The 25,921-nt window shown below is 52.2% G+C and overlaps 3 protein-coding genes across 3 annotated transcripts in view; 2 read left to right on the forward strand and 1 right to left on the reverse strand.

The window, feature by feature from the left end:
• Positions 1-1,774: 1,774 nt before the first annotated feature.
• On the forward strand, positions 1,775-3,906 carry LOC128270836 (angiotensin-converting enzyme-like). The gene is made up of 5 exons (XM_053008260.1): positions 1,775-2,017; positions 2,090-2,453; positions 2,521-2,884; positions 2,948-3,828; positions 3,896-3,906. The coding sequence occupies exons 1-5, from the start codon at positions 1,775-1,777 to the stop codon at positions 3,904-3,906; spliced, it is 1,863 nt and encodes a 620-aa protein (XP_052864220.1).
• Positions 3,907-6,575: 2,669 nt separating this feature from the next.
• Positions 6,576-25,921, forward strand: part of LOC128270837 (angiotensin-converting enzyme) — a 57,572-nt gene continuing 38,226 nt past the window's right edge. Inside the window, exons 1-8 of the mRNA XM_053008261.1 lie at positions 6,576-6,872; positions 6,976-7,623; positions 8,566-8,724; positions 8,796-8,903; positions 8,967-9,099; positions 9,161-9,745; positions 9,818-10,061; positions 10,184-10,282. Coding sequence (XP_052864221.1) covers positions 6,576-6,872; positions 6,976-7,623; positions 8,566-8,724; positions 8,796-8,903; positions 8,967-9,099; positions 9,161-9,745; positions 9,818-10,061; positions 10,184-10,282 — 2,273 coding nt within the window. The remainder of the gene's footprint in view (positions 6,873-6,975; positions 7,624-8,565; positions 8,725-8,795; positions 8,904-8,966; positions 9,100-9,160; positions 9,746-9,817; positions 10,062-10,183; positions 10,283-25,921) is intronic.
• On the reverse strand, positions 12,442-14,366 carry LOC128272100 (skin secretory protein xP2). The gene is made up of 2 exons (XM_053009833.1): positions 14,355-14,366; positions 12,442-13,512 (listed from the first exon to the last, which is right to left on the reverse strand). The coding sequence occupies exons 1-2, from the start codon at positions 14,364-14,366 to the stop codon at positions 12,442-12,444; spliced, it is 1,083 nt and encodes a 360-aa protein (XP_052865793.1).

Consider the following 25,921-nt stretch of genomic DNA (forward strand, 5'->3'; position numbering starts at 1 on the left):
TAAATTGTGGCAAGTTTCATCGTCACTGGCCAGAAGTGTTGCGAGCACATTTTGCTCAGTGTCTGGCGCTGCTGCAAACGTGATCTCCGGAGTGATTCCAATCCACCTACAGCTGCGCGAGGACGTTCGTGTGTACCGGAGCGTACGCGACACCCTGAGTGCGGCGGACCGAGCGCGAATGGCGGAAAGGACCACAACGTTTGCCCTGTGGCAGGCTGAGTGGGACATGGCAGCGGCAAACAACACCAGTCGTTATTTACAGTGGACCAGGAAAATCATACCAACGATTGAGCCGTGGGTGGTGAGGAACCACGGTGATGTAGACTTTTATCTCTCACAGGTACTTTCTGGCCACGGATTTGTCAGAGAGTACTTCCATGTGAAGAAACTGGCCTCATCCCCCAACTGCCCACACTGTCAGGAACACACTGGGACGACAGTGGTCCACTCGATGCAGCATGTCCTCTTCGAGTGCTCGGAGTTCAGCGGAGTGCGACAAGAACTACTCGGGTACTCAGAGGACGAGGAGCAAATCAACAGCAACAACCTGGGGGAGATGCTCCTGAGGGACGATGAGACGTGGAGTAGGATCGTCCTGGCCGCCAAGAGGATCCTGACCGTGCTTCAGGAGGCATGGAACGACGAGCAGAGGAGGAACCCTCGAACAGAGGCACAGCAACAGCAAAGCAGAAGACAACGGACGTCGGCAGCAGCCGTCCTCCGCGAACAGATGCGGCGAGAGAGCGTCAACCTTAGACAGCAGAAGCGGCGCCTCGACCGTCAGCTGGCCGTGAAACCCAATTGTCCGATCTTACTCGTCAGGGAGCAACGCCTGAGTGCTAGGATGGCACTGCTCACTGCAAGGAAAACTGGAGCTGACGACAATACCATAACGAGGCTACAGGGAGCGCTCGACGACATCGAGGCGCGGGTTGCGCAGATCTCTGTGGACCGACATCGGGCGAGCAGAGTCATGAGCCGCAAAGAAGCACGACCGCGGCTTAAAACAGCGACATCTTGAAAATTAGACGACGCTGCTAGATGAAGACGAGTAAGAAGTGCCCGGATAATCGAGCGGGAAAAAAATCTGTGATTGGGACGATATCGACCCACGGCTTTCTGTGACGCACGCTAAACTGGTAAGGCGCACAAAGGGCTTAGAGAGAGGGACAGGGGCAGGGTAACTTTTGCAAATAAAAGGTGCCTGGGCCTGTGCCCGCACGAAAGCAAAAAAAAAAAAAAAAAAAAAAAAAAAAAAAAAAAACCGACAGTACGTTTTTGCAGAGCACGGAGAAGGAATATTTTACAAACATTTTGCCTTTTCTATTTTCAGAATGTATCTCACTAGACGAGGACTAAATGATATTTCTTCCGGGTTTAATAAACTTTTGTATTCATTGCAATAGGTACTTTTAATTGTTGAACATCCGAAATTATTATGAATTTTAGGCTGATTATGTAAATGTCAAAATAGCTCATTTTTGGCTATATACTGGTTGCCGTAAAGATGATTTTGATTTAAGATAATCAATTATCATTCGTTTTTTGTGTCATCGTGTGTAGAGTCCAAAATGATGTAATGCAGCAATAACACGCGCATGAAATCTATCAGCACGCGCCAAATGACACGATAAGAAGCCCCCATGAATCCGCAGGCTCTAGATAAACCTTGAACATGTTGTGAGGAGAGATAAAATGGTAGCTATAAAAGCACATGCAAATGATCAGTTTCAGGTCAGTTTCGTTTGAGAGGAGTTTCTTACCTGTCTAAGGCATGAGGATCGTTCAGCTGCTTCTGCTTACGGTTGCTCTCGTGAGCTGTGCCCACGGTGGCACAATCCGTGGTGCGTACGATGATGAGCAAGAAGCTTTGCGGTACTTGGAAGAAATAGAGCCAGAAATTCTCAACCGTCGCAATGCTGGCACCGAAGCCGAGTGGGCCTACGAGTCGGACATTAACGACGACAACTTGCAGGTGAAAAACGAGGTGGCTGCTGCAAACGCTGTGTTCTTCAAAGTGAGTACCTCGATACGTTGCGTTGGGTTTGGAGACGGTTATATAATCGACAACACGTGATCTCGTCCGAAGGAAGTGGCCGATACACTGGCCAAGTACGATTACGAAAGTTTCCAGGATGAAGATTTGAAACGTCGCGTCGAGAAACTATCCAGCCTGGGCTACGCAGCACTGGCAGAAGATAAATTTGCTCGAATGTTGGACGCGATCAATGCCATGCAAGAAAACTATGCCAAGGTGAAGGTTTGCGACTATCATGATGGCACCAAGTGTGATTTGGCGCTGGAACCAGAGTTGACGGAGATATTGGCCAACAGCCGTGACCCCGAGGAGCTGAAGTACTATTGGCAGCAGTGGTACGATGCGGCAGGAGCACCGACGAGAGATGATTTCCAAACCTATGTCGATCTGAACGGTGAAGCGGCAAGGCTGAACAGTTGAGTTGATTTTGGGCAAATTAATTCAAATCGAAACAATTGGGTGAGATAAGATATTGCTTGCAGATTATGCATCCGGAGCCGAGTATTGGCTGAAGGCGTACGAGGATGAGACCTTTGAAGAGCAGGTCGATGCGGTGATTGAAGAGCTGCGCCCGCTGTACGAACAGATTCATGCAAATGTGCGTTATCAGCTGCGAAAGTACTACGGCGACGAGGTTGTGTCGGAGAGAGGACCAATTCCGATGCATCTGCTGGGCAACATGTGGGCACAGGATTGGGCTGGTGTCGCGGCCATCACAAGCCCCTTCGCTGACCGTCAGCTGTTGGACGTGACCGATGAAATGGTTCGTCAGGGCTACACTCCGATCCAGATGTTCGAAATGGGCGATGAATTTTTCCAGTCCCTGAACATGACGAGGGTGCCACAGTAAGGTGCCTATCAAGTAAAGCGGCGCATGGAAGCTAATCCGTTTGCGTTGTTCATTGACAGGTCCTTCTGGGAAAAGAGTATCCTCGAGAAGCCAGAAGATGGCCGGGATCTGGTGTGCCATGCCAGTGCCTGGGAGTTTTCTAAACCGGACGACGTTCGCATCAAACAGTGCACCCGGGTGACGATGGATCAGTTCTTCACGGCCCACCATGAACTGGGCCACGTGCAGTATTTCTTGCAGTACCAACACTTGCCGAGTGTCTATCGCGATGGAGCCAATCCTGGATTCCACGAAGCAGTCGGCGATGTTCTTTCGCTTTCCGTTTCCACTCCGAAGCACCTGGAGAAGATTGGCCTGCTAAAGGACTTCGTGCAGGATGAAGAGTCAAAGCTGAATCAGTTTTATAGTGCGGCTTTGAATAAGCTTGTATTTTTGCCATTTGCCTACACGATCGATAAGTACCGTTGGGGAATCTTCCGGGGTGACATTAAACCAGAGGAGTACAACTGCAAATTCTGGGAGATGCGCTCGAAGTACTCCGGCATTGAACCACCGGTGATGCGCTCCGAAGCCGATCTGGACGCTCCAGCAAAGTACCATGTGTCTGCGGATGTGGAATACCTGCGGTACTTCGTATCGTTCATTATTCAGTTCCAGTTCCACCGTGCAGCTTGTGAGAAGGCGGGCGAATACGTGAAGGGCGATCCGGAGAAAACGTTGAACGATTGTGACATCTACCAGAGCGCTGAAGCTGGCAACGCCATCAAAGCGATGCTGGCAATGGGATCGTCGAAACCGTGGCCAGAAGCGATGGAGGTCCTGACGGGAGAACGGCGTATGAGTGCCGACGCCCTGATTGAATACTTCCAACCGCTCTACGACTGGTTGGTGGTTGAGAACGATCGCTTGGGTGCTTATGTAGGCTGGGAAGAAACCAGTAGTAAGTATTATGTGCACCAAGTCAGCGTGGAACACAAACTGTATTTTATTTTAACCTTTTATTTCAGTGTGCGTTTGATGAGCTGAGCGGTGCTGCATCACCGGTTGCATACCCACTAGGCGCTTGGGGCAAAGCTTCATTCGGCAAAGTTCAAAATTTCCGTTAGGGCTAACAAATGCACGGTCGAGCAATAAACGTCCAGTAGCTCTTATCGTTCACTTTTCCGCTTTTCACAAACGCATGCTCGTAGCCGGGGTACTTCTCGGTGCGAACATACACTGGTTGGACGCTGCTCGGTTTATTCTGCGCTATCAGTCCTCCTTGGATTCCTTTGGGCAGCTGATAGTTCGAGCTTGCGCCTCCAAGAGCCGGGGCCGTGTACAGGAAAGCATGAACTCCCGTGAAGAGATACTGCTTGGAGCGCACGTTCTGGAACGTAACGAACGGCTTTCCTTCGATGCGGTGCTGTCCTAGCTTCCAGGTGCTGGCAAATCCGCTGCTTCTCGAGGCCACCACGAACGGGCTGTCATCTTCGCCCGGATCGTTTAGGGCGCTCGGGACAAGAAACTCGTTCGTCGTGTTGCTGATGATTGCGTAACAGCAGCCATCGACAGCGGTGACCAGAAAAACGGTGCAACTAATGAGCAAGGGGAATAGGCTAAGGTTCGATTTGCACATGTCGTGTCGTAAGACGCGGTGAACGCTTTTAGTTGAATCCAACTGATGACGGTTCTCTTTATAAAAAAGGAAGTCTGCCTGGACCAATGGTCAAACGTAGCATTAATAGCTATTGTTCGAAAAATACCTCAAAACATTCAAATTCCCACATTCTTAGCCTACCTGGGGGTAGACGGGCACGCTATGAGCCCTATGATTACCTAATATTGAGCATCTTGGTTTACTTATCCCAAAACCCTGACTCACCGGCAGCCTACGTTCCGGTGAACGGTTACGCAGTCATCTGGCCACACAACCTTCTGCCGTACTTAGTTTTATGACACATTTCGGTGACAAGCAATGGGCAAATTGTGAGTTACAACTGCAACCACGCCTTTACCGCGGCACGCGCTAACTCAACACGGCCGATTCACGGCCACCGCTTGACCACGGCGTGTCCGGTCAGGTGACCTCCGGGAATGAGCCTCGGAGGGTCGTAAAATTGGTTGACAGTTTTGTTTTCTTTTTCGCCTTCGCCTTCGCCAAATGCCTTCGTCAGGTGTGCGGTTTTGAGGTGGAAAACCACAGAAAGAATCCTATTGTTTCCGGTGCCCCATGGTGCGGGGGCGGGAACGGACCGCGTATCACGTATCGCACGAAGAGCCCTCGTCGCCGGGGTTTCCCGCTGTTTTCCCACGGCCCACACTGTCGGCTCTTTCGCGAAGCTTTGCGCGTCTGACCCGTATCAGGGGCCACAGATAGGGGGTGGTGATGTATGCGCCACTATCGGAACGGGTGGCGGGGCCGGTAGGGCCGTTCATGCTGCGTCTACCACCACCGGTGTGCACTTTGAGTCATGCGCGTTGAGTTTAGTTTAATTTTCATTAACATGCGCTCGCCACATGAATGCTGCCATTCTTATCTCATCTACCCCCGGGAAGCAGTGGGGGGAGTCTCTGTGCGTGCCGAGTAACTCCTGTCCGTGTATTGGTGCGCGTTTGATGGTGTGCATCAAGCCCTCGGGCAAACGGCCGTTAAGAACGGTGCCTAGAAGCCCCGTCACACGCTCCTGTGTCGTAGTAAACACCGTCGTCAGTTGTGTGATATGTGGTCGGGTGCACTGTAATTGTTTTCTTGTCAAAATGAGAGAAAAACCAGCAAATGGCCGTGAGGCTAGAGCCAGCTAGAGCCGTTTCGCTTTGACACTTAATTTGAATGCTGTTAGAGGGACGCTAATGCTCCGTACAACAATCGGCCGGCTGGGTCAGGCAACTAACAACCTGCACTTCCGACACTACGGCGACGTTGTTCCCAAATCGGCACCGCAGGGATCCCAGCGCCGGGAGCTTTCAGTTTCGTTCGGGTACTCGTCGCGGATGGACTGTTTCGCAAGCGTTCTTAGGGAGGCTCTTGGCGGAAGTGCTACTCGACTCGAAGAAGATCGTTAGATCACTAAGTGTGTAACTGAGACTGAAGTCACGAAATGAAAGTCGTGAGTTCTTGGCCCTAGAAGCGTTCTAATCAGTTGGTGGAAATTCAATATTACTCAAGCACCGAGTGATGGGTAATTTGTGAATGCGTCTCTAGTGGTCGAGTTAATAATACTGTATTGTATGAAATATTACATGCTAAGCAGTTCCAAATAGTTCAACAATCATTTTCAATTAAAAAATTTTTTTGTTCCCCATCAACCGTTTTATGTTTAATTTTTCTCGATAAAGAAATGAGCACAAACGTGCCTAAATAGTACGTTCCGTGGTACCGTTCCGTGAAGTGAAGTTGGTGCCTTCCAAGTGCTTCGTTGAGGTGTGGCCTAATTGTAACAAAAGTGACAAAGCGATGGTTGAGTTGCTCGAAATGTCAAGTAATGTTTTATGAAAATAAATATTCCATCAGCTACCTGCATACATTACATCGGCAGTGAAAGTGAAACCGCATACGAAAGCAGCATTACCCTCATGTGATTAGCATAATCCGGTCGAAAATTTTCGCTCGAATAGCCATAGGTGAAGGCCCTCAAAAAGCTGAGTCAAAGGTGCTGTTACATTACCGGCCCTTAGAAACCCTCAAGCGAGCGGACCGATTGCACAATGTTGTTGTCCGTGGTGATAAAGTGCACCATTTATGTTGTGGTACTGTCACAATCCATCCATTGTGAGGCGGATCCCCAGTTGAATCTTCCGCCGCTGGCACCATCGCCGGGACCATCCGCGAGGACTTCACCCGGGGACAGTGCTGCCGGTGCGAACGGTGCGTTCGATCGGAGTCGCAGCGACCGGTTTGGCCCTCCATACGGCGACGATGACGATGAGGAGGAACGGCCAAACTATCCGCAACCGCAGGGTCGGGCTAACAATGACTACGATAGACGGGACCGTCCCGACTCGGTAAGTGACATCCACCCAAGCAAACGACCCGAAGACCCGGTTTCCCGGTCGAGAAGGAGCTCGATCGACGGTCGATGTCCTTTCTGATGTTTCGTTTCCCCAGCCCTATTCGATCAACGATCGTAATCGATACGATGCGAACCGTGGGTTCGATCCCGCTCGTACACCGGAAGCCAGGTATCCTGGCGACCGCAGTCCCAATCCGTACGTGCCCGACGTGGATAACCCGCAGCTGTACCGCGACCAAGGTAACCGGGGTCCACCGAATCGGTTCGTTTCGGACGTGGAAAACCCGCTGCTCTATCGCGATCGCACGCCGTACAATCCGAACGGACGGGACGACGATCGCAATCGCTACAACAACCCCAACGGCGCGCGTCCCTACAACCCGAACGATCCGGGCTTCGGGGGACGCAATCAGGATCCGAACTTCCGCGACCAAGGCTTCCGTGATCCGAACTATCGCGATCCGAACTACCGCGATCCAAACCGCGAACGATACCCGGGAACGGATCCAACCTACCGGGACCCAGGACGGTTCCCGGGAGATCCGGGATACCGCGATCCCTACCGCAGTCCGGAGGAAGAACGGTACCGGGCGGAGAACGAGCGACGCTTCCGGGCGGAAATGGAAAAGCTGCGGACCTTTCTGGCCGACATCGATCGCAAGAGTTCACTCGAGTGTTCGCTGAACGTCGCCGCGCAGTGGAACTTCGAGACGAACATCAACGATGCGACTCAGGTCGAAGCGGTAGGTCGTTTACTCGTGTCAATCTACACCGAACGGTACTTGGGGTCTCAGTTGCCAGCTCAACACTACGGCACCGTTGCAGCTAATTTGACGGAGGAAAATTAGTTGTGGGAAAACGTCCCGCAAGATTTGTGGCGCAGGGCATTTGACATTGACTTGCAGTCTCTTTAAGCGGAATGGCGGTCGGTAAGGGTTCCAGTAAGCCACGGCCACTCGCCTTGTCCAGCGTTGGTTAATGTATGACCCGCTGAGCCTGGGAGCACTTGTGATGCGGGAATTAGCATTGTTTAACGGGTGGCCGATGCCGGCGAAGCTTTAGAGACAAACAAAACGGGTAACCACGAACTACGAAGTAAGGCCCGGCGACTTCCCTTGCATTGCTGATTAGATAAATATATGTGGGAAGTTTGTGGGAAACGCACAGCTGACCTAACATTGAACTTCTTTGGATGAAATTGTATTTTTGATTTAGGCCGGTGAGATGATTGGATTTATGATAATTAGTTGACATGCTACACAGATCTTTCGTGGATTGATTGACTGTACTCTCTTGTTTAAAAAAGCAATTATTAAGTCTATTTTTGAGGTTCTTTTTTTACTTAATTGACCAAACAATAATTACGTAATTACTACTAGTTTGAAAGCTATCTTCCAATTGGTTTGTACCCAACAGTTCCATTTGAAGTCTAATCTCTAGCAACTTTGGCTATTTTTGAAGCGATTCAACATAGAGTTTGCCCTAAATTTCTATGATAGTTGTTCCAAATGTTGTTTAGTTTAAGATATTTGAAACATCGTTGCCGTATATCAGAAGATGACTTCAATAAAAAGGCTTAAAGAAGAGAAATGAATCTATAAAATAATTTTATGTTATCTAGTTATAACCGTTACTTATTTGATTAGTTTGGTTTGAATAATAATTTATGCGTACCTCGTATCTAGCTTTCCGCGCAGCAGCGATACAACGACTTTCAACGGCTGCTGTGGGATCAGATGCGCCGAATCGATCAGACGAAAATATTCGACGATAAGCTCTACCGCCAGGTGCGCCTAATGTCGATCATTGGTCCCAGTGCTCTACCACCGGATCAGCTCGATAGGGTAAGTACTCTCATGGGGCCAACAGTTCCGTGCCGTTCGGTGACTCATCGCCAACTTCTTGCTTGTTGTAGTACAATCGTATCGTCAACGATATGTTGGCCATCTTCAACGGTGCATCCATTTGTGCATACGAGCAGCCGTTCGAGTGTGGTCTTCGTCTGCAGCCTCATCTAAAGGATGTAAGTAAGCGACTAGTAGGGATTTGAAGCTATGATTCAATAACCACAGCATCCTTGCTTTAGATCATGGCGAAAAGTCGCGACTGGAACGAGCTGCAGTACACCTGGCTCGAGTGGCGCCGGAAGTCGGGCCGAAACATGCGCGATCTGTTTGAGCAGCTCGTCGATTTAACCAACGATGCTGGGCGTGTCAATAGTAAGTAGCTCGCGTTAGGAAAACTCGTCTGGATGATGTGTACCACTTTACGTCTCTATAGATTTCACGGACGCCTCGGCTTACTGGACGTTTCCGTACGAATCGCGCAACTTCCGCGAGGAGATGGAACAGGTGTGGCGCGAAATTCTACCCCTGTACGAAATGATCCACGCGTATGTTCGCCGCAAGTTGCGCGAGTTTTACGGGCCGGACAAGATCAACAAAAACGCCCCGCTACCGGACCACATCCTGGGCGATATGTACGGGCAGAGCTGGCAGAACATACTGGACATTGTGATCCCGTACCCGGGCCGCAGCTTCCTGGAGGTGACGCCCGAGATGCAGAAGCAGGGCTACAACCCGCTGGTGATGTTTCAGATCGCCGAGGAGTTCTTCGTGTCGATGAACATGTCCGCGATGCCGCCCGACTTTTGGGCCAACTCCATCCTCACGCAGCCCCCGAACCGACCGATCCTGTGCCAGCCGTCGTCGTGGGACTTTTGCACCGGCAAGGACTACCGGATCAAGATGTGCACGCAGGTGACGCACAAGGACTTTATCACCGTGCACCACGAGATGGCGCACATACAGTACTTCCTGAACTACCGCAACAATCCGAAGGTGTTCCGGGACGGCGCCAATCCAGGTATGGTGACCATCCGCGTGGAGGGCGCCCATCCGAGCGCCCGGACCTCGTTAATCTCACTTTCTCGTACAGGTTTCCACGAGGCCCTCGGTGACGCCATCTCGCTGTCGGTGGCATCGCCCAAGCATCTGCAAAACTTGGGCCTCGTCCAGAAGTCGGTCGACGACACGGCGCACGACATTAACTTCCTGTTTTCGCTGGCCATGGAGAAGGTGGTCTTTCTGCCGTTCGCGCTCGCCCTTGAAGCCTGGCGGTACGACGTGTTCAGCAAGCGCATACGCAAGGAGCAGTACAACTGTCACTGGTGGCTGCTAAGGTAAGACGGGCTTCGGAGTCGGAAAATTCCGACCACGCCGTAGCAGGCGCAGTCGGAATTGTCCGCCACCGGAATTGAGCATTGCGGTGAATTGTTTCCTTTTTCGTTTCTTTCGCCCACAGGGAAGAGTACGGTGGTGTTAAGCCGCCCGTGCTGAGGTCCGAACTTGACTTTGACCCTGGGGCCAAGTACCACGTAGCAGCGAACATACCGTACATCAAGTGAGTACCTAAACGCTATTTTGATGAATGAATTGAATATGATGAATATGAACCTCGTAACACTCGCTGTGATCGCCACATCGATTGTCATAAACGTTGTCGTTGCCATTCCGACAGGGAAAATTTTGCCATGCGTCAAGGATTTCCCTTTTATCGGCCCCAAAACGGGTTATTGGCGCGTTTGCTCATCGCGCTTGGCTCGGCGCTGGGTGCATCGGGGTGGCTGGTTGCACTTTCACGGTGCACCCGTGGCCATGCTCTGTGTGTGTGCGAGCGCACGATCCGCAATGGAGCATAATGTGTGTTACCAAACGCGCGCTGTCTCGGATTCGCGCAATCAGCTCCGTTACTCCGACATTTGCCCATTATCTTGCGCAAACTGCAGCTCACCTGCACCGGGCTGGTTATGCGTAACCGTCGGAGTGGTTTGGCCAAACATTTCGACACTCCGTTTTTTGGCGCCCCCCGGCCAGGAAGTCATGTGAGCCCCTGTATGTGTGTGTGTTACTTCACGGTATCGGCCACGCGAGAGAAAATCCGCCCCCGATCCGCGGGGGCCGGGTGGCGTAATATAATAATGCACATAAATTGGTGCCGGCCAATGATTTTCCTTCTCATCATCACTATCATCACCTTCGTCGTCGCGGCGTTGTTGGCGGCTCGTTACCCTCCGGTCCTTGCGCAACCAGCCACCTTTCTGCCTTTCTTTCTGCCGGAGCGCTTTTCCGACTTACGAGAGAGTTCCTTGAGAGTGTGATCGGATCACCCGCGACGGTTGGGCGAACACAGTGACGACGATGCGCTGTGTGGGAGGTTTTTTTTATAATCACATTTTTTTTATTTCATTTTTTCCATTCTTTTTTACATTCGGTAAACAGAGCAAAAAAAATAGCTTTAAAAACAAAAAAACTAAACAACAATCAATGCATATGTGGAAAGAAGGAGCGCAATGGGGAAAGCTGGAAAAACGCAACCCAAAGCGGAACCCTGATCGTCGGTGCCCGCCGGATGCGGATCGCCCGATTTTCCACGGGTCCCTTCCTTGGGCTTTGGCCTCCGTTTTCGAGTTCTTTTTTTTTCGTTTGGTTTTCGACGTAAAGCGTTTCGACGGAAAAAATCTTGAAATGTTCGGCACTTCGGCGCTCGACCGAAGCTCTAAGAAGATCTGGGTTTTCTGCTTCTGCTCGCCAGGTCACCAGGAACTGCACACCGAACCACACCGCCTCCAACACACACACACACACGGGCTTCCGGCCTGGGCTTGCTTTAAAAATCTACATAACAAAAGGAAAACAACTTCAACCGATCCGATCGAACCGGAAACCTGCGTCGGGCCCGGCGTGTGCGTGTGTCTGCTGGCTGCTGGTGTGTGTGCATATGCAAAGAATTGTGGATTATCATCTTTTGCTTCTCACTGTCTTGGACTCTTTCTCTTCCTCTTCCTCTCTCTTTCTCACCGGAAAAGTCTTGGGTTGGGTGTCGGAAGCGCTGAGCGGGTCGTGTGGGGTCACGGTGCTTTCTCTTGCCAACTGGCGGAAGTTGTCACTACAGTGGCCTAGAGCCCGACTTTCTGCTCCCAGCCAGTGGATCTAGGAACGTTTTGGGTGGTTCAGCTGTGAGTTGGGGGGCTGGCTGGCTGGCTGGCGAGACTAAAGCACCGCACCCCGTGACCGCGCTCGCTCGCTCGCCGTTGGAACTTTGGGTTCGCGTCGAAGCGTGACAGGGTGAAAGGAACCGGACTCTCTCTCTCGCGCGCGGGGAACCATCCGACCGGTGGCTTTGGGTGGGCCGCTTCCCGGAATTCGAGGTTAGGATTCCGCTGAAACTTACCCGGCCGCCCGGAAACGGTTGGCTTACTCCCGGCCGGCTCACCCCGACGACCTGTCTGTCCGTCGGTGACCTCCGGACCGTCCTCTACGTAGATTCGTTTCGTTTTGATCAGTTTTTCGACATTACTTTACAGAGCGGTTGGATGGAAACTTGAGCTAAACCTGTCAGAGCTGTGGCCCGGACCGTGGTTGCCACTGCCTGGATGGCTGGATGGATGGGGCGCCCTCGCGGGATGGTAGGAAAGGAGTGCGGGAGCATGGGCTTGATTTAGCAACTAAGATCACAAGTTTTGCGATATAAATAATGAAATGATGGGAGCTCTTCTGGGCTTAGTGATGGTGTTCGTCAAAGTCGTGATGTTCGCTCAGACCCTCGGAGTGGACCTCCTCGTGGTGGTGCTCTTCCTCGTGGTGGTGGACGGGCACGTGGACCGGAACTTGGACCGGATAAGGCACATGCTTCTCGACCTCAACCGGGACGTGCTTCTCGATCTCCACAGGCACCGGACGCTCGACAGGGACCTTCACCGGATATGGGACATGCTTCTCGACCGGATACGGGACGTGCTTCTCGACCGGGTAGGGCTGCGGGACTGGAACCTTCACCGGAACTGGCACGGGCTTATCGACATGCACCGGAACTGGACGATCGTACGGGACATGCACTGGGTAAGGGACCTTCTTGATGACCTCATAAGGCACGGGCTTTTCCACCGGGACTGGGACTGGCTTGTCGACATGGACCGGAACTGGGCGATCAACTGGGACATGGACCGGGTAGTGGACAATCTTTTCGACCGGATACGGCTTCTCGACATGGACCGCAACCTTCACTGGCACGTGGATCTTCTTCTCCACTGGGTATGGGGCCGGCACGTGGACTTTCACGGGCACATGGACCTTCTTTTCAACTGGGTAAGGAGCTGGCACGTAAACCTTGACCGGGACGGGACGATCGTACGGCACATGGACCGGATATGGGACCTTCTTCTCCACTGGGTATGGGGCCGGAACATGGACTGGTACCTTGACGATTTCCTTGACCGGATAGTGGACCGTCTTGTAGACTGGGTATGGTTTTGGCACGCCGACCTTCACCGGGACGGGCACGTGCTTCTCCACCGGATACGGGACGTGCTTTTCGACCGGGTACGGCACCGGGACCTTCTTCACGACGGTCAGTGTCTTTTCCTCGTGCGTCTCAAAGTGCGGCACCTCGTGGTGTTCCTCGTACCCACCGAAGCTGCCGGTCCACCCGTGCAGACCCCGTTTGTCCTGCTTCTTCTCGTCCAGGTTCTGGCTCTCGTCGGCCTTGCTGTCATCTACTTTGGCCTCCGCCACTGGTTTCTTTTCATCTTCGGCCGCTGCGAAAAGCACCAGGGCAAGCAGGCAGACAACGCCCTGGAGGGGTGAAGAACGGAGAAGAGGAAGCACTGTTAGGCATTTGGCATTTGGCGAAGCGTGTTGGGTCGGGCCCATCTTCAGCCATCCCACGAGAAACTGTTTTCACCGGAAGCCCAACGACCTTGTGGAATACACAATTACACGGCCGTAACCACAAACCGTAACCGAGCCCCCGAAAAGACCCCAAAAACCGGCGGGGGAAAGGAAGGAAATGAAATAATTGGGCGCAGCAAAAGGCGGCCAGTTTTCCGTTTCGCTGCCCAACGAAAGTCGATTTCGATCTCGATCGGCGCTGTAGCAAGTGATTTATGTACGCCGTTTCCGGCCGCATGAAAGTAACAGAACCGAATGAAGATTCCACAGCTGGGCTCTATTTTTGTGCCTTGGAGAAAGCAATGAAAGCTCAAGCCGTCCGTAGATCATCCGTCTACGCTGGACCGACTTTTCGGTCCTCTGGTGCGTAAGGCGACAGTTCGCTCTGAAGGACCAAACTAAGACAAAAGACGAAAGCGAAATGGGGACAAGAATTGGCACCAGGAATGCGGTGATAGACACACACAGACACACAGACACTGCTAGCGGAGGCTTAACACGCTGAAGCACTCTAGACCAGGTATATCGGTCACTGTTCTGTCACTGGAGAATCTCGGGAGTTGCCCCGAGTTCTGGGAGCTTCCACTGTTCCTTCACGAAAACCGATTCACCAGCCATTCTTTTAGTGTTCCTCTGTTTCGGTAGGCACTGTCACTATTTCAGCACAACAATCCGAGCACCCAGTTCTACGCTGGACTCCCCCTGAACGCCAAGGTACTCCAATAAGCAAGTTACTAGCCGCTTACCAACAATTTCATATTTAATCCGAGCGAAATGTGTTCTGTAAACCAAGCAAGTAGACAACTGATGGTGAGTTTGGCGCTGCCGATGGTTTTTATACCGACGAGTTTCACCCCGCACCCGGGCCCCACCTCTTTGGGGGCTCCCCGTGTGGTCCGTCCCCCTCTAGGTCCTCCCTTACGAAAGTGGTGGCTTCCTCGATGGTCTCTCGGGGCGCTTGAGCGGGCCTTCGACTGCGGCCACCGTGTGGTGGGGATTATACGGCGATCGACGCACAGAAAGAGAGTGAATAACGCCATTTTCACGCCACCCCACTAGCCCGGCCTGGCCACCCACCGACCGGGCGGACCATTTCCAACCCATTACCCACACACACACACCGACACAACTTCTTCTTCGTGGATCGGCAGCGGAGCGCACCCGAAGCGCAGCAGCAACACGGTGAGCGGTGACGGCTTCTCCTCGCTCCGCGTGCCCTTCTTCGACCCCAACCACCTCCGGAGCCCCGGGTCCGCGGGTGGATTGGGCAAAAGAAATTCAGGCAACCCGAGCAGTCGGGTCCCTGGGAGCTACCGTCACCACCGTCAACATAGTAAGCTCGTCCCGGGCGCCTTCGGAGACGGCCACCACCAGTGTGTGTGCGAGTGTGTGTGTGTGCCGATTCTTGCGGCTGCGGAGCTCCCCACTAGACCCCTCCAGGGGGAGGTTGTGTGTAAAGTTTGATGATCTGAACCAGTGTTGCGCAGTAGTGCGCGGAAAGCCTTGGAGCCTTCGAGAAAGAGAAGAGAAACATATGATCGCGCGGCCCGGCCGGTCCGGCCCCGGGGTGGTATGGTCGATGATCGCGCGGCCTGGCCGACCACGGAAACCCCGAAATAAAAATAAAAATTAAAGAAAAAAAAACAAAACAACAGCGACCGAGCCTCGCGACCTGAGCCTGAGCGGCGTTACGACTCGGCCGGTCGTAACACGCCGTTGTGCATAAGGTTTTCCTCGCGTGGCATACGGATTGCATACGGTTTTCCACGTTGGACAATCGGGTCAGGTGTGAGTAGTCTTGGCTCGTTCTTGGCGCGAATTCCAGAACGTGGCTCCGGGAACCGATGTTCGATTTTCGAGCCCAATAAAGTCAGGATTCATCAGCCGCTTGATTCGATTAACGATTCTATTTCCGTACGGGATGCGCACCGGAACGGGAAAGTGACTGACGTCCTCGCGCACGGCTGCGCTGGGAAAAGCCGGCTCATTTAAAGCGTTTGGCTAATGAGATCGCAGATTTCGATCACCGCAGCCCAGCGTCACCGCCGCGCGTTGCTTACCAAACCGTGCACCGTGCCATTAAGCCGAGCACACCGAGAAGCACAAGAAGTAAAAGTAAATAGTGGCCGTCGTTAAAATATATAAATTAATAGAAAAAGCGCGCCACGTTGCCAAAGCGAAAGAAGCCGATTGGCAGCGGGTAGAGAAAAGCAACACCGAGCCGTAACTGGTTAGCGCCTATCGGCAACGAATCCGCCACAGATAGTCGTCGGTTACGGGAAAATGCCGAAACGGAATGGCCCAAGCGCGCGCGCGGAGGGCGGTGAAAAATCAATGCACATCACCCGGCGGAAAGCGCAAACACAGCTGCCGACTTCGGCCTACCGATGGGTGTGCTATGCAATCGATGTCCGATGTTGTTGTTGCTATTCTTGTTGGTAAATAACCACCGAGCGCTCATGGTGGGCGGGCGGTCGAGGAACGGAACGGACCGGGGTTTTGCGAAAATGTGCAAAAATTGGCAAACTGGCCAAAAACCTAATTTCCTTTGGTTCGATTTTTTTTTGGGCCCCCCGCCGGCCCCCCGGGGGTGGGGAAACTTTTCGCCACACACACGTGTCGGCCGCTGGCAGCTTGAGAAGTTAAGAAAAAGGCGGTTCCGTTTCTTTCCCTTCATTCGCGATTCACGTATCGGCGGTAGGTTATGGATGGGTTACCGATTCTTGGCAAATTCTGTTGTGTTCGCAAGAATCGTGTCTGAACCGCCTTGCGAATCTCTGCCCCAAACAGCACGAGTGGCTTCGGTGAGCCCATGGCACAGTGCGACCACTGCATTTCGGTATTGCGGGAGTCAAATTGAATCGAAACAATGGTCCTTTGTTCTCTTTACTCAAAGTGTACTTCTGACCAAAGAGTAATTAATAACTTAATAAGTACTCTTTAGGGCCCTCAAAATGCCCAATGCTCCAAAATAAAAATATGAATATGAAATATGAATAAACCAAACCCAGTGACTTCATCTAAGTGCAATATTAGACGTGGATTGCGTTCTGCTAGAATTTACCTTCAGACTTTCGAAGACTCTCTTGAACTGGGCCGTCTTAAAAATACGTTGAAAAACCTGCGATAAATACTGACTATCCTGAACACATTTTTGTACCATTTGGAATATTTAAATGGACAGAAGGAAGCGTCACATAATTGACTGTAGTAAATCAGGATCGACAGCCGTTAAACCGTGCAACTCATCCATATTTACGTGGTCCCAGACTCGGTACCCGAACTTACTTATCGCACTGTGTACGTCACCTTAAAATAAGACGAAACCCGCCCAAACACGTGGCCGATGGTCAGAGCAGATGGGTAAATTTTGTATCTTATCACCATCGCTTACCACGGAGGATCAATTTCCTAGCCCCGGCCCCAATGGTGGAAATGGTCCCAAAAAGGAAGAGCGAGATTGGAAAATATCGTTGCAATCGAAATGAAATTCATAATTTCGGCGACACGCGCCGCTTGGCGCACGGTCTCGCGCCCACCCACCAGCCAGGGGTGGGACAGAATGGTTGGTTAATTGATTCAATGATCGCACTTTCTAGCCCTGGGCACCCTCACCCCGATTGCATGACTTTCGGGGTACTCAGACCGTGTGCCGTGTTGCAGCGGCCGGTGTGATAATAAATGCACGAACACCAGCGCCGTGCAGCAGCAGCAGTCTTGTAAGGGCACCTCGCGCGCGGCACCGTCCATCGAAGGTGTCATAAATAAATCATAATCGTAATCACTATTATGTTGAGACCCACGACGGCGGCCCTCGGCACTGGTCAGTCCGGCTGGTGCTTTATTATGACGATTGAATGCAAACCACACCGCGGTCTACGGGCAACTAACCGATCGCTCTGGTGCTGCGGTGAACGTCTCACGAGGGGCCGCAATAAAAGTTCCGTGGGCCAACAACTTCGACATGCTGCCGTGCGTCTGAGGACACCTACAATTTAGCGACCAGCGACCGGTGGCTTGTCGAGGTGATTGTTTTGCATTGAGTCTACGAGTCAAACAATCGAGCGACATCTCGGGGAGCGCAGGAATGGTCCGCCTCATAAAAGGCTAGCACAACAATGGTGCCAGCCGGGCCGTGGTGCCAGCATAAAAGGGTGCCGGGTGGGTTGGTTACGGGTTTGCGCAAATCACTAATTAGATGATTGGCCAGATTAGTGCCGGTGCGGTCATTTGCACCAAGGAATCTGCGGACGCGCGTGCGCACTTTCTTGCAATTTCAATAATTCACTCCGAGGGCCATCCGAGGGCGATCCGTGCGAAGAAGGATGCATTTTCTGTGGTACAACCGCGGTACGCAGGAGATTAATTAGCGAGATATAGGTTATACGGTCTTGATGATAGGCCTTTGCATTATGCAACAATACCGGGGCCGTCCGTCCGTCCGTCCGCTTTTTTCTGTAGTTATTATTGTGGTCTTGGTGGTGTGTTTCGTGTGTGTTTTTAGCATTGCGCGTGCCGTCTAATGGCTTCCCAGCGCTGCCGTGGCGGAACGGAGAGCACGCAGAGGCACCAGACCCTTGATGGCGTGATTGGCATCGCTGATGGCGCCGCGCAAGACGTTAATGCCGTTTTTCGACCCATGAACCAATACTTCATGAGTGCACTTTTCGTTTGTCGTTTGTCGTTGTTGCGTTCGTTGGGGAGCTTCCATTCCGCTGGCGGATGAAGATTTCATTCCCTGAGGCACCGGGTGGCTCAGCTTTTGGCGTTATTTCGTAGCATTTTCCCACCCTGGCCGATCGAAAGAATGCGCCCTCCCTGCGAAAACACCATATTGAACAAGGGCGCCCCGGAGGCACGCCCCGGTGGGGCCACCCCGAAAAGGGAACAGCTGGGGCCGCCCGGGCAGGGGTAGCACGGTCAAAGTGCGGCGCTGACCCGCTATGCTTTCACTTTTCATGCCTTCGAGACGCTCCGAGGTGAACACACCTCCCGCCGGGCTCGCTCCACGGATGCCTCATGTTTGGACGTAAATAGTTTTATTAGTTCTGCTCTTGATCGTTTTCGTTTTGTTGTGTTTCTTATTCGCTCTTCACACCGGGCGCGCACCGCGCCGCGTCGTGCCATTTGCCTCGGACCCCGGGGACCTACAAGATATGTTTTTTGCCCTTCGAAAGCTCACCGGGTCGACGGGAAATTGGTCACCACCGTTACCGTCACCCGCCGGGTCGGTGTCCCATTGGCATGGTTTTAAGCACCGGGGTAGTTCAGCATTGGAAACGGTCGGTGACGACAGCCCAGAGGCCAAGCCTCCGGTTGGAAGCATAAAACGCGGAGTACGGAGAGCTGCCGAGCCACCGTGTTCCGCCGGAGGCTCACTTGATGAGCCCCACAGAGCCACAGAGGGGGTGAGTGAGGTGGGGAGACAAACCCCAAAACTAGGTCGATCAGTATTTGGAGCAATGGCACGGAGCCGGAGCGGGATAGGATGGATTGATTTGGGGCTGGGTTCGTCGCTTGAACGGGCGGTGCCGTGCATTGAAGTCTTTCGTTCGGGCCAGACCGGCACGCGCGTGTTTGCGATTATTGTAACTTACGTAAACCGACGGGTTTAAGGGGTTTTGGCGCTATGCGTGGCGGTATGGAGTGTCGATTGACAGCGTTCCGATTGGCAGCTGTTGATGTTGCAACAGCGATCAACGCCGATTTCGAGCTGGATTCATTCTACCGGACTTTCGGATGGCCATTAGCGGTGTGTGTGTGTGTGTGTTTTTGGGGGTCGCGTCGGGTGAAAACTTTTTACACGTGTTCCAACCGAAGGCCGAGGGGCTTCCGAATGGACATCCTTCGGTGGTCGATGAGTGAATTCGAGTCGCCACCGCGCGCAACCTTCACCGAAAATGTGGATCCGACACAGGCGGCAGCACACATCACCATCCGCGCACCACCGCCACCCTCCCCTTGGTGACCCTAAGCGGGCGTCAGGTGGAGATTGAGTAATGCATTTTCCGCTCAGCTCCACTTTTCGTTCGAACACGCACGACCGAATTTTCCTCGTGCTGTCATTACATAAAAGGTAACCGCCCCACGGACGCTCGGGCCCGGGGAGGGTGAGCGTGAAGATTATTATGTGCGCAGCATTATCAGACCCTGCCGAACGGAGGCTACAATGTTGCCGGGATCGGTGCCTTTTAGGTGAACCATAAGAACAAACCGATTCGATTCGTCGCTCAGCAAAGCAAAGAGCTGTTAATTCAAGAATGCCAATAATAATGGCATTTGCGGGCCGTAGTGGGGTGTTCTAAAATTGCTGTGCGCCCCATCCGGAGACCGTGTCCTATGGTGAGGTCAGTCGAAAAATTTCACTCTTCATGGTTGAGCGAACAGCGAGCCAGCAGCTTGTGTGTGATGGGTTGCGCCCAATCACAGAGCAATCCAACAGCTTCGCCGAACCGGTTGGGCATCCCTTTGGCGGCCGCGGATGATCGTGAAGATGGCCGTGCTGCCATCACCCCGTCGCGTTCCACCGCCGGGTGCCACACGATTGCATCGTGGTGCGGAGCACCAGCGAGGCCAGCTTTCGTTATGTTCGATTCGATGCATCCATGTACGCAACGCGAAACTCAATTAAATTTATTAGTTTTCTGCGCCTCTGCCACCAAAGTTGGAGGCCTCCGTTTTTGTGTGCCTCCGTCCGAGGCGGACGGCGGATAGTGTGAAAGACGCGGCGACGCGGGCGCTGGGCGGTGAATGCATTTCGGATTGCCCTGATTGGGATCGGCTTGGGTGGAAAATTGGCCAGCCTTGGATTTTCCGCTTTCATGTGTGGCCAGCCAGCCAGCCAGCTAGCCTGCTGTCCGTTTGGCTAGCCGCTTGGACAGTTTTACTACCGAAGAGTTGGTAGTAAAAACGAGAAGCGCCAGCCGCGAAGAAACCTCCGGATAGCGTAGTTCCCCGAACGGGCGAAATTGGTGAATGGCGTTCGGGAAGATGTGAAAAATTGGCTCACCCATCTTGTGACAGCCGTGTGCGCCCGCAGCGTGAAGCCGTGAAGCATTCTGGAAAAGCGGAAAACCGAAAGCCAACGATTAACGGCACCCCGAAAGCTGTAAGCCACACCTCGTGGGCATAACTATGAGCAGGAAGCCGTACCGCTTGCCAATCAAATCCATTTCACCGCCAATATGTGCGAGGAGGCTTTTTGCTTCTTGCGAGCACCTCAATCGAGCGAAACGTAAGTTTCTTTCCTCGAACACGACGTAACTGGGTGAGACAGGTTTTCCTACTTTTCGTGGATATTTCTGAGAGTAGCTTTGGTTCGCTGCGGTTGGTTGAAATACAAAATAGTTTCTAGTTGACATTTTCTTGGCAAACCGGCAAACGAACTTCGGACTTGGCGAAGAAATGCTTTCATCTATTTTAAGAGAGACCCTGTTCGAGACATTTGATTGCCATTAATTGGCCTGTGCCGAAGGAAACCTGTCCGATCCTGTTGTCATTGGTCGTTCATTGATTTCGTTGGTGTTTTGCAATCCTTCCTCGACCACGCTCGGGCTGTGTGGGGTGTGGCAAAGGGGGAGAGATCTGGGTCAGCGCATTTTCACGCACTTTTGCGCGGATTTTTGCATCCTTTTGCGTGTGCGCCGTCAGGCACGATTCGTGCGCCGAACCGAACCAGGCCACCCGGAGCTCCGCGCGGGAGATCACGGTTACGTAAAGATGAGGGGCCAGGCGCTCAGAAACATATGCGCCAAACGCCACTCCACAGACACACATACGCGGGCGCAGAATTATCTAACGCGCGATTCGTCGAACCGTTCCGCAGGCTTTTCTGGCGGGCCCGGGCCGGATTGTTGGCAAGATTGAATCATCGGGAGCGGCGTGGTGGGGACACCGCCAAACGAGATTCTTAAGGGGCAGCAAAGAAAATGTTAAGGTACCGATGCCGTTCTCGATTGGTTCCAATTTCTTTCTCCCTCTCTCTTCACGGTACCGCGTGTGTTGCAACACATTGTAACGGGTGCCACGAACTGTATGACAGATCGGTTTGCGCGATCCAGCCCCGAACCCGATCGGTGCCGTAGATGCCAGAAAGGATCAGCGGCCAGTGGCGGTGCATCGCAAGTGTGCCACTCGTAATCCTTTTTGGGGGGACCTCGCGTTGCCGCGTATCGCATCGATTAGTGACGCTCAATAGGCCCGGGCCGGGCCCCGAGCCCGGGCGGGACAATTATGGGCTCTTCTAAATGTTCGATTATATCATCACGCCATCCGGAGGCACTCCATCGGGGTGGGCCAACGTGAGGGGACAAAAAGGTGAAGTTTGCACAGTGGCACACCGTACGGTGTGTGGCGTTTGCGCGAATGCTTACTGTTTTTTGCACCATTATTAGCCAGCCGGGGCCACCGGGAAGCCAACCGGGCCAACACACTGTAATGCCCCCAAAACGGTTGCCATTCCGAAGCCGAGCCGCGGACCGGGCGTAGGCTTGTGTTGGTAAAAAGCAGGCGCCAGTGTGTCCAGTGTTTATGCTGCGATCTTTCTTTCTCTCTCTTTCTCGCGTTCATTCACTTTCATCCCGCTTCTATGCTGCCTTGGTACGATCGCACCCCGAGGCCGGTGATTTAGTAGGATTTTGTTTTCTGGTTTTCGCTTCATCGATTTTTGCATCCTAGCGTGTGGTGGTAATGGCTTACACGGCACTCGATAGGCCTCGTTTGACCCGTACGCCGATGATGAACGATCAATCTAAAGACACACCGCGGGATGTCGGGCGAGCAAACTGCAGATCGGGTTTCCCGAGCCTGGAAAACATTCTGCATCCAACGTATGCGGTGCGGATTAATGACACCGTGCCGGCTGAATAACTCACCTCACATCGATGCACCGATGCACCACGGCACCACCCAGAGCTGCTGCTGCTGCTGCTGATCAATCATAAATTATGCAATTACCGTCTAGGGGCGGCAAAGTAAATAGGATCGATCGGCAGCGGCCGGCCGCTGGTGTAGCGAGCAAAGAGCGATTTTCTTCAACACTGTTTACTTTCCTTCGGCATCGCTTTTGCTACCGCTCTCGCTCTCTGCCTTTTGCAGTAGTTTTTCGCTTTTTCTTCGTCAATCGGAGATTTCTTGGCGCTATACGATTAGGCGACCCGGCGAGGAAAAACCTTTTGAGATTGAACTGATTGACGAGTGCCATTGGAAGGCTTAGAGGTGATCGCTGGCTGTGGACAGTGTGCTAGAAAACACAGCAACGCTTTAGAAGCTGTTGCAAAATTATTTCCAAAAGATGCCGTAAGCTTGTTTTCAAGATGTTAATCAGTGCAATATGAAAATGCTAAAAAAATTTATGCTTGGGACCTATTTTTACCAGAATTTTGAGCCGTTTGTTATTTGGACGTAATTTTGCCTATATTCCTGTTGAACTTTAATTTTAGAAAAATTGTGAACTTATATGGTGTTTAATCTAATGAATTGTCAACTATTCCACAAATAGATGTAAATTCTTCATTCAAAAGGAATACATTATCCTTTATCAGGATCATACATCGGTTACGAAACAGTCTTGCTGTACTGAGTCTAATACATGGTATGTTTGGTGATGTTTGTTTTAAATTCAAATTTGTTTTTGATACTAACAGAGAAAGGAGTGATTGAATAGAATTTTAAACCATTAATTATATCGCTTACCTATATTAACACTTGAGGGTTTAAACCAACAAATCTTTAATGCGTTGTGTTTGCATAACTTAAGGCGCTTAGCCATTCGATGGAACGATTGAAACGGTAGTGTGAAATATTTCACAAGGTAAGAGTTTCGGCACGTGTTGGACTTTTAAATTATACTTATTAACGGTTCCCTGAGCGGTTCGTAAATTAGCATCTGGAAATTAGAACGGAATCTGTAAATTGCTTAAATAAAGTTTCCGTGTTTGTTCAAATAATAAAACGGAGTTCAAATAATGTTGAGGTGTAAACAAAACCATTCCTTTTTAAATTTGTAAAATATCAGAATTCTATCAGACTAACATGGAGCAAACTGCTTCAGCAGGAGGTAGAATGCGAAACAGACAGAGCAAGAAATTGTTCTATTCGTACTACGCTATCTGCATTTCTGCATTGCTAATGCGCGAATTAGTTGGTCGGCCTTTGCACACAGCGGAACCAGGACCAGTTTATCCGGGCCCGTCGGTCACATCAGTGTGCTCCACTTTCTGTTCGTGTCGTCGGCTCAAGGAAAGATCCTTCAAAGCAGATATAGTCACGATCGTCCAGCCAGACGACCGGTGGCAGATGGTAGCTCCCGACGACCAACCTTTGTTGCGCACCGTGGCCGACATTAGAATCGACATTGTTTCCCGTGCTCAGGTGAAATCGAAAGGGCTCGCGAAGGGAACGCTACCCCGCTGGTCTACTGCTGTCATGCTTCCAGACCCGCCGCAACCGTGCACAGCATCGAAGTCGAGCGAAGAAGAATGTTACAGAAACGGCGGTGGGCCGCGGTGGGAGCTCGCGGTTTGGAAATTAATGGCAGGAAACCGTATTACAACAGCGCAAGAATCGTGCGCCCGGTACACATGTCGGGCAGTGGGCCACGCAGAGTGGCGGCCTCAGTTCTTTCGTGCCCTCGAACGGTTGCAGGTAGCCATTACGACACTGCTGGCCGGGCGCCCGAGCGCGGAGCGTGTTCTTGGAGCATACGAGGAACGAAAGGAAATGCCTGGCGCAACCGCGACGACGGCGACGGCGCTTAATTGCGATCGTTGGTGGAGATCAAACTGGATCGGAGATCGTATGAGAATGGCCTGCGATGCTAGCAGCAGGGGGTGGTGGGTGCCTTCTTAAGTGCGCAACGTTTCGAGACTTCTGGTTGCGCAATGCCGACGAGTTGTAAGGATATGTAACCTTCCACTCGTGCGCTCCTAAACGAGAGTAAACGATGATCGACATCTAGCGGTGCATAATGATTAATAAGATCTGGCACAACGTAGCGTGGTGGACTAGGCACCCCCCGGACTCCCAGCCCTCCCCTCACCGCGACTGGTGTGGGAAATGGCGGCCCGCGGGCGCAGATGCCCGACCCGACGGCCTATCGATACGGTTGAGCAATTTGTGAAAGAAAACAAACTTTCGCAGCGTAGCACCGAAATAGGGTCATAATTGTAATGGAATTTCTCTCACATAAACCGCGGCCGGTTCAAGAGACGGTCAGTAACGGGGCTTTGGTTTCAACAATAATTTTATTTCAGTTTTCGACGTTTCTCGCCTCCGGAACGGCCACTGTCTTCTCCGGTTTCGTATTAGTAAAGTATCGCTGTTACCATAGTTCACACCGCACCACATCCATCTTCGCTCAACCGGAGCTGTGATCCTAACGACGCTCAGGCGGCCGGCGGGCTCCGGCGAAGGTAAAAGGCACTTGGCAAGACCGACGGAAGACTTGACGGAACTGTCCCGCCAAAAACTTTCGGTCGCACCCCGGGAACCACGCGCATTGCCCGCGTTACTAGCAAGGCCAGACGACGGGGCGGGAGCTCCTCCACGCTGACGGGAGTTTCAGTCGTCGTTGTTTCCCCGCCGAATCAATGTTATGAAATTTATGATCCGCTTTCACCCGCCGCTTATCACTTCAGGGCCTGTTTAAGGCTGTCTTTCTGAGGCATGTGTCGGTGTGTGTGTGTTTGTGTACGTGTGATTGTATGGGTCTGTTTACGATGGTTTTTCGCTAACATTAAACTTATCAATCGAACTGAAATCGATTCTCGAAGCCCCGTCGGCGACCTCTCGAGTGGGCGATTTTGGTGAGTATTGCTGAGAGATGATCGCGGCCTGGGCCACACAGGTGGATGGACTGATGCGTGAAGGTTACTGGGGCGTCGTTGAGAAGGAGAAGTCGAAGGAAGAACTGGGGAAGGGTATTCCTATGGTTATCACAATGCTACACGTCTAATCTCTAGTGGTGATAGTGGTGCAGGTCTTCCTCGGCGTCGTGGTGGTACTCTTCGTGATGGTGGTGGTGGACTGGCACGTGGACCGGGACCTTGACCGGATACGGCACTGGCTTCTCGACCTCATACGGGATGTGCTTTTCCACGGTGTACGGGACGGGACGCTCGACCGGGACCTTCACCGGGTATGGGACGTGCTTCTCGACCGGGTACGGGATGTGCTTGTACACGGGGTAGGGCTGCGGAACCGCAACCTTCACCGGAACTGGCACCGGCTTCTCAACATGGACCGGAACTGGGCGATCGTACGGGACATGCACTGGGTAAGGGACCTTCTTGATGACCTCATAAGGCACGGGCTT

Source organism: Anopheles cruzii, chromosome 3, assembly GCF_943734635.1.
Source record: "Anopheles cruzii chromosome 3, idAnoCruzAS_RS32_06, whole genome shotgun sequence".
Classification (NCBI taxonomy): Eukaryota; Metazoa; Arthropoda; class Insecta; order Diptera; family Culicidae; genus Anopheles; species Anopheles cruzii.

What these genes read in the sequence shown, in the direction of transcription:
- LOC128270836 (XM_053008260.1), top strand. Translation starts at nt 1,775, where the DNA reads ATGAGGATCGTTCAGCTGCTTCTGCTTACGGTTGCTCTCGTGAGCTGT. An exon ending in CAAACGCTGTGTTCTTCAAA is followed by an intron (nt 2,018 to 2,089) that starts GTGAGTACCTCG and finishes TCTCGTCCGAAG; the next exon opens with GAAGTGGCCGATACACTGGC. An exon ending in TGAAGCGGCAAGGCTGAACA is followed by an intron (nt 2,454 to 2,520) that starts GTTGAGTTGATT and finishes TATTGCTTGCAG; the next exon opens with ATTATGCATCCGGAGCCGAG.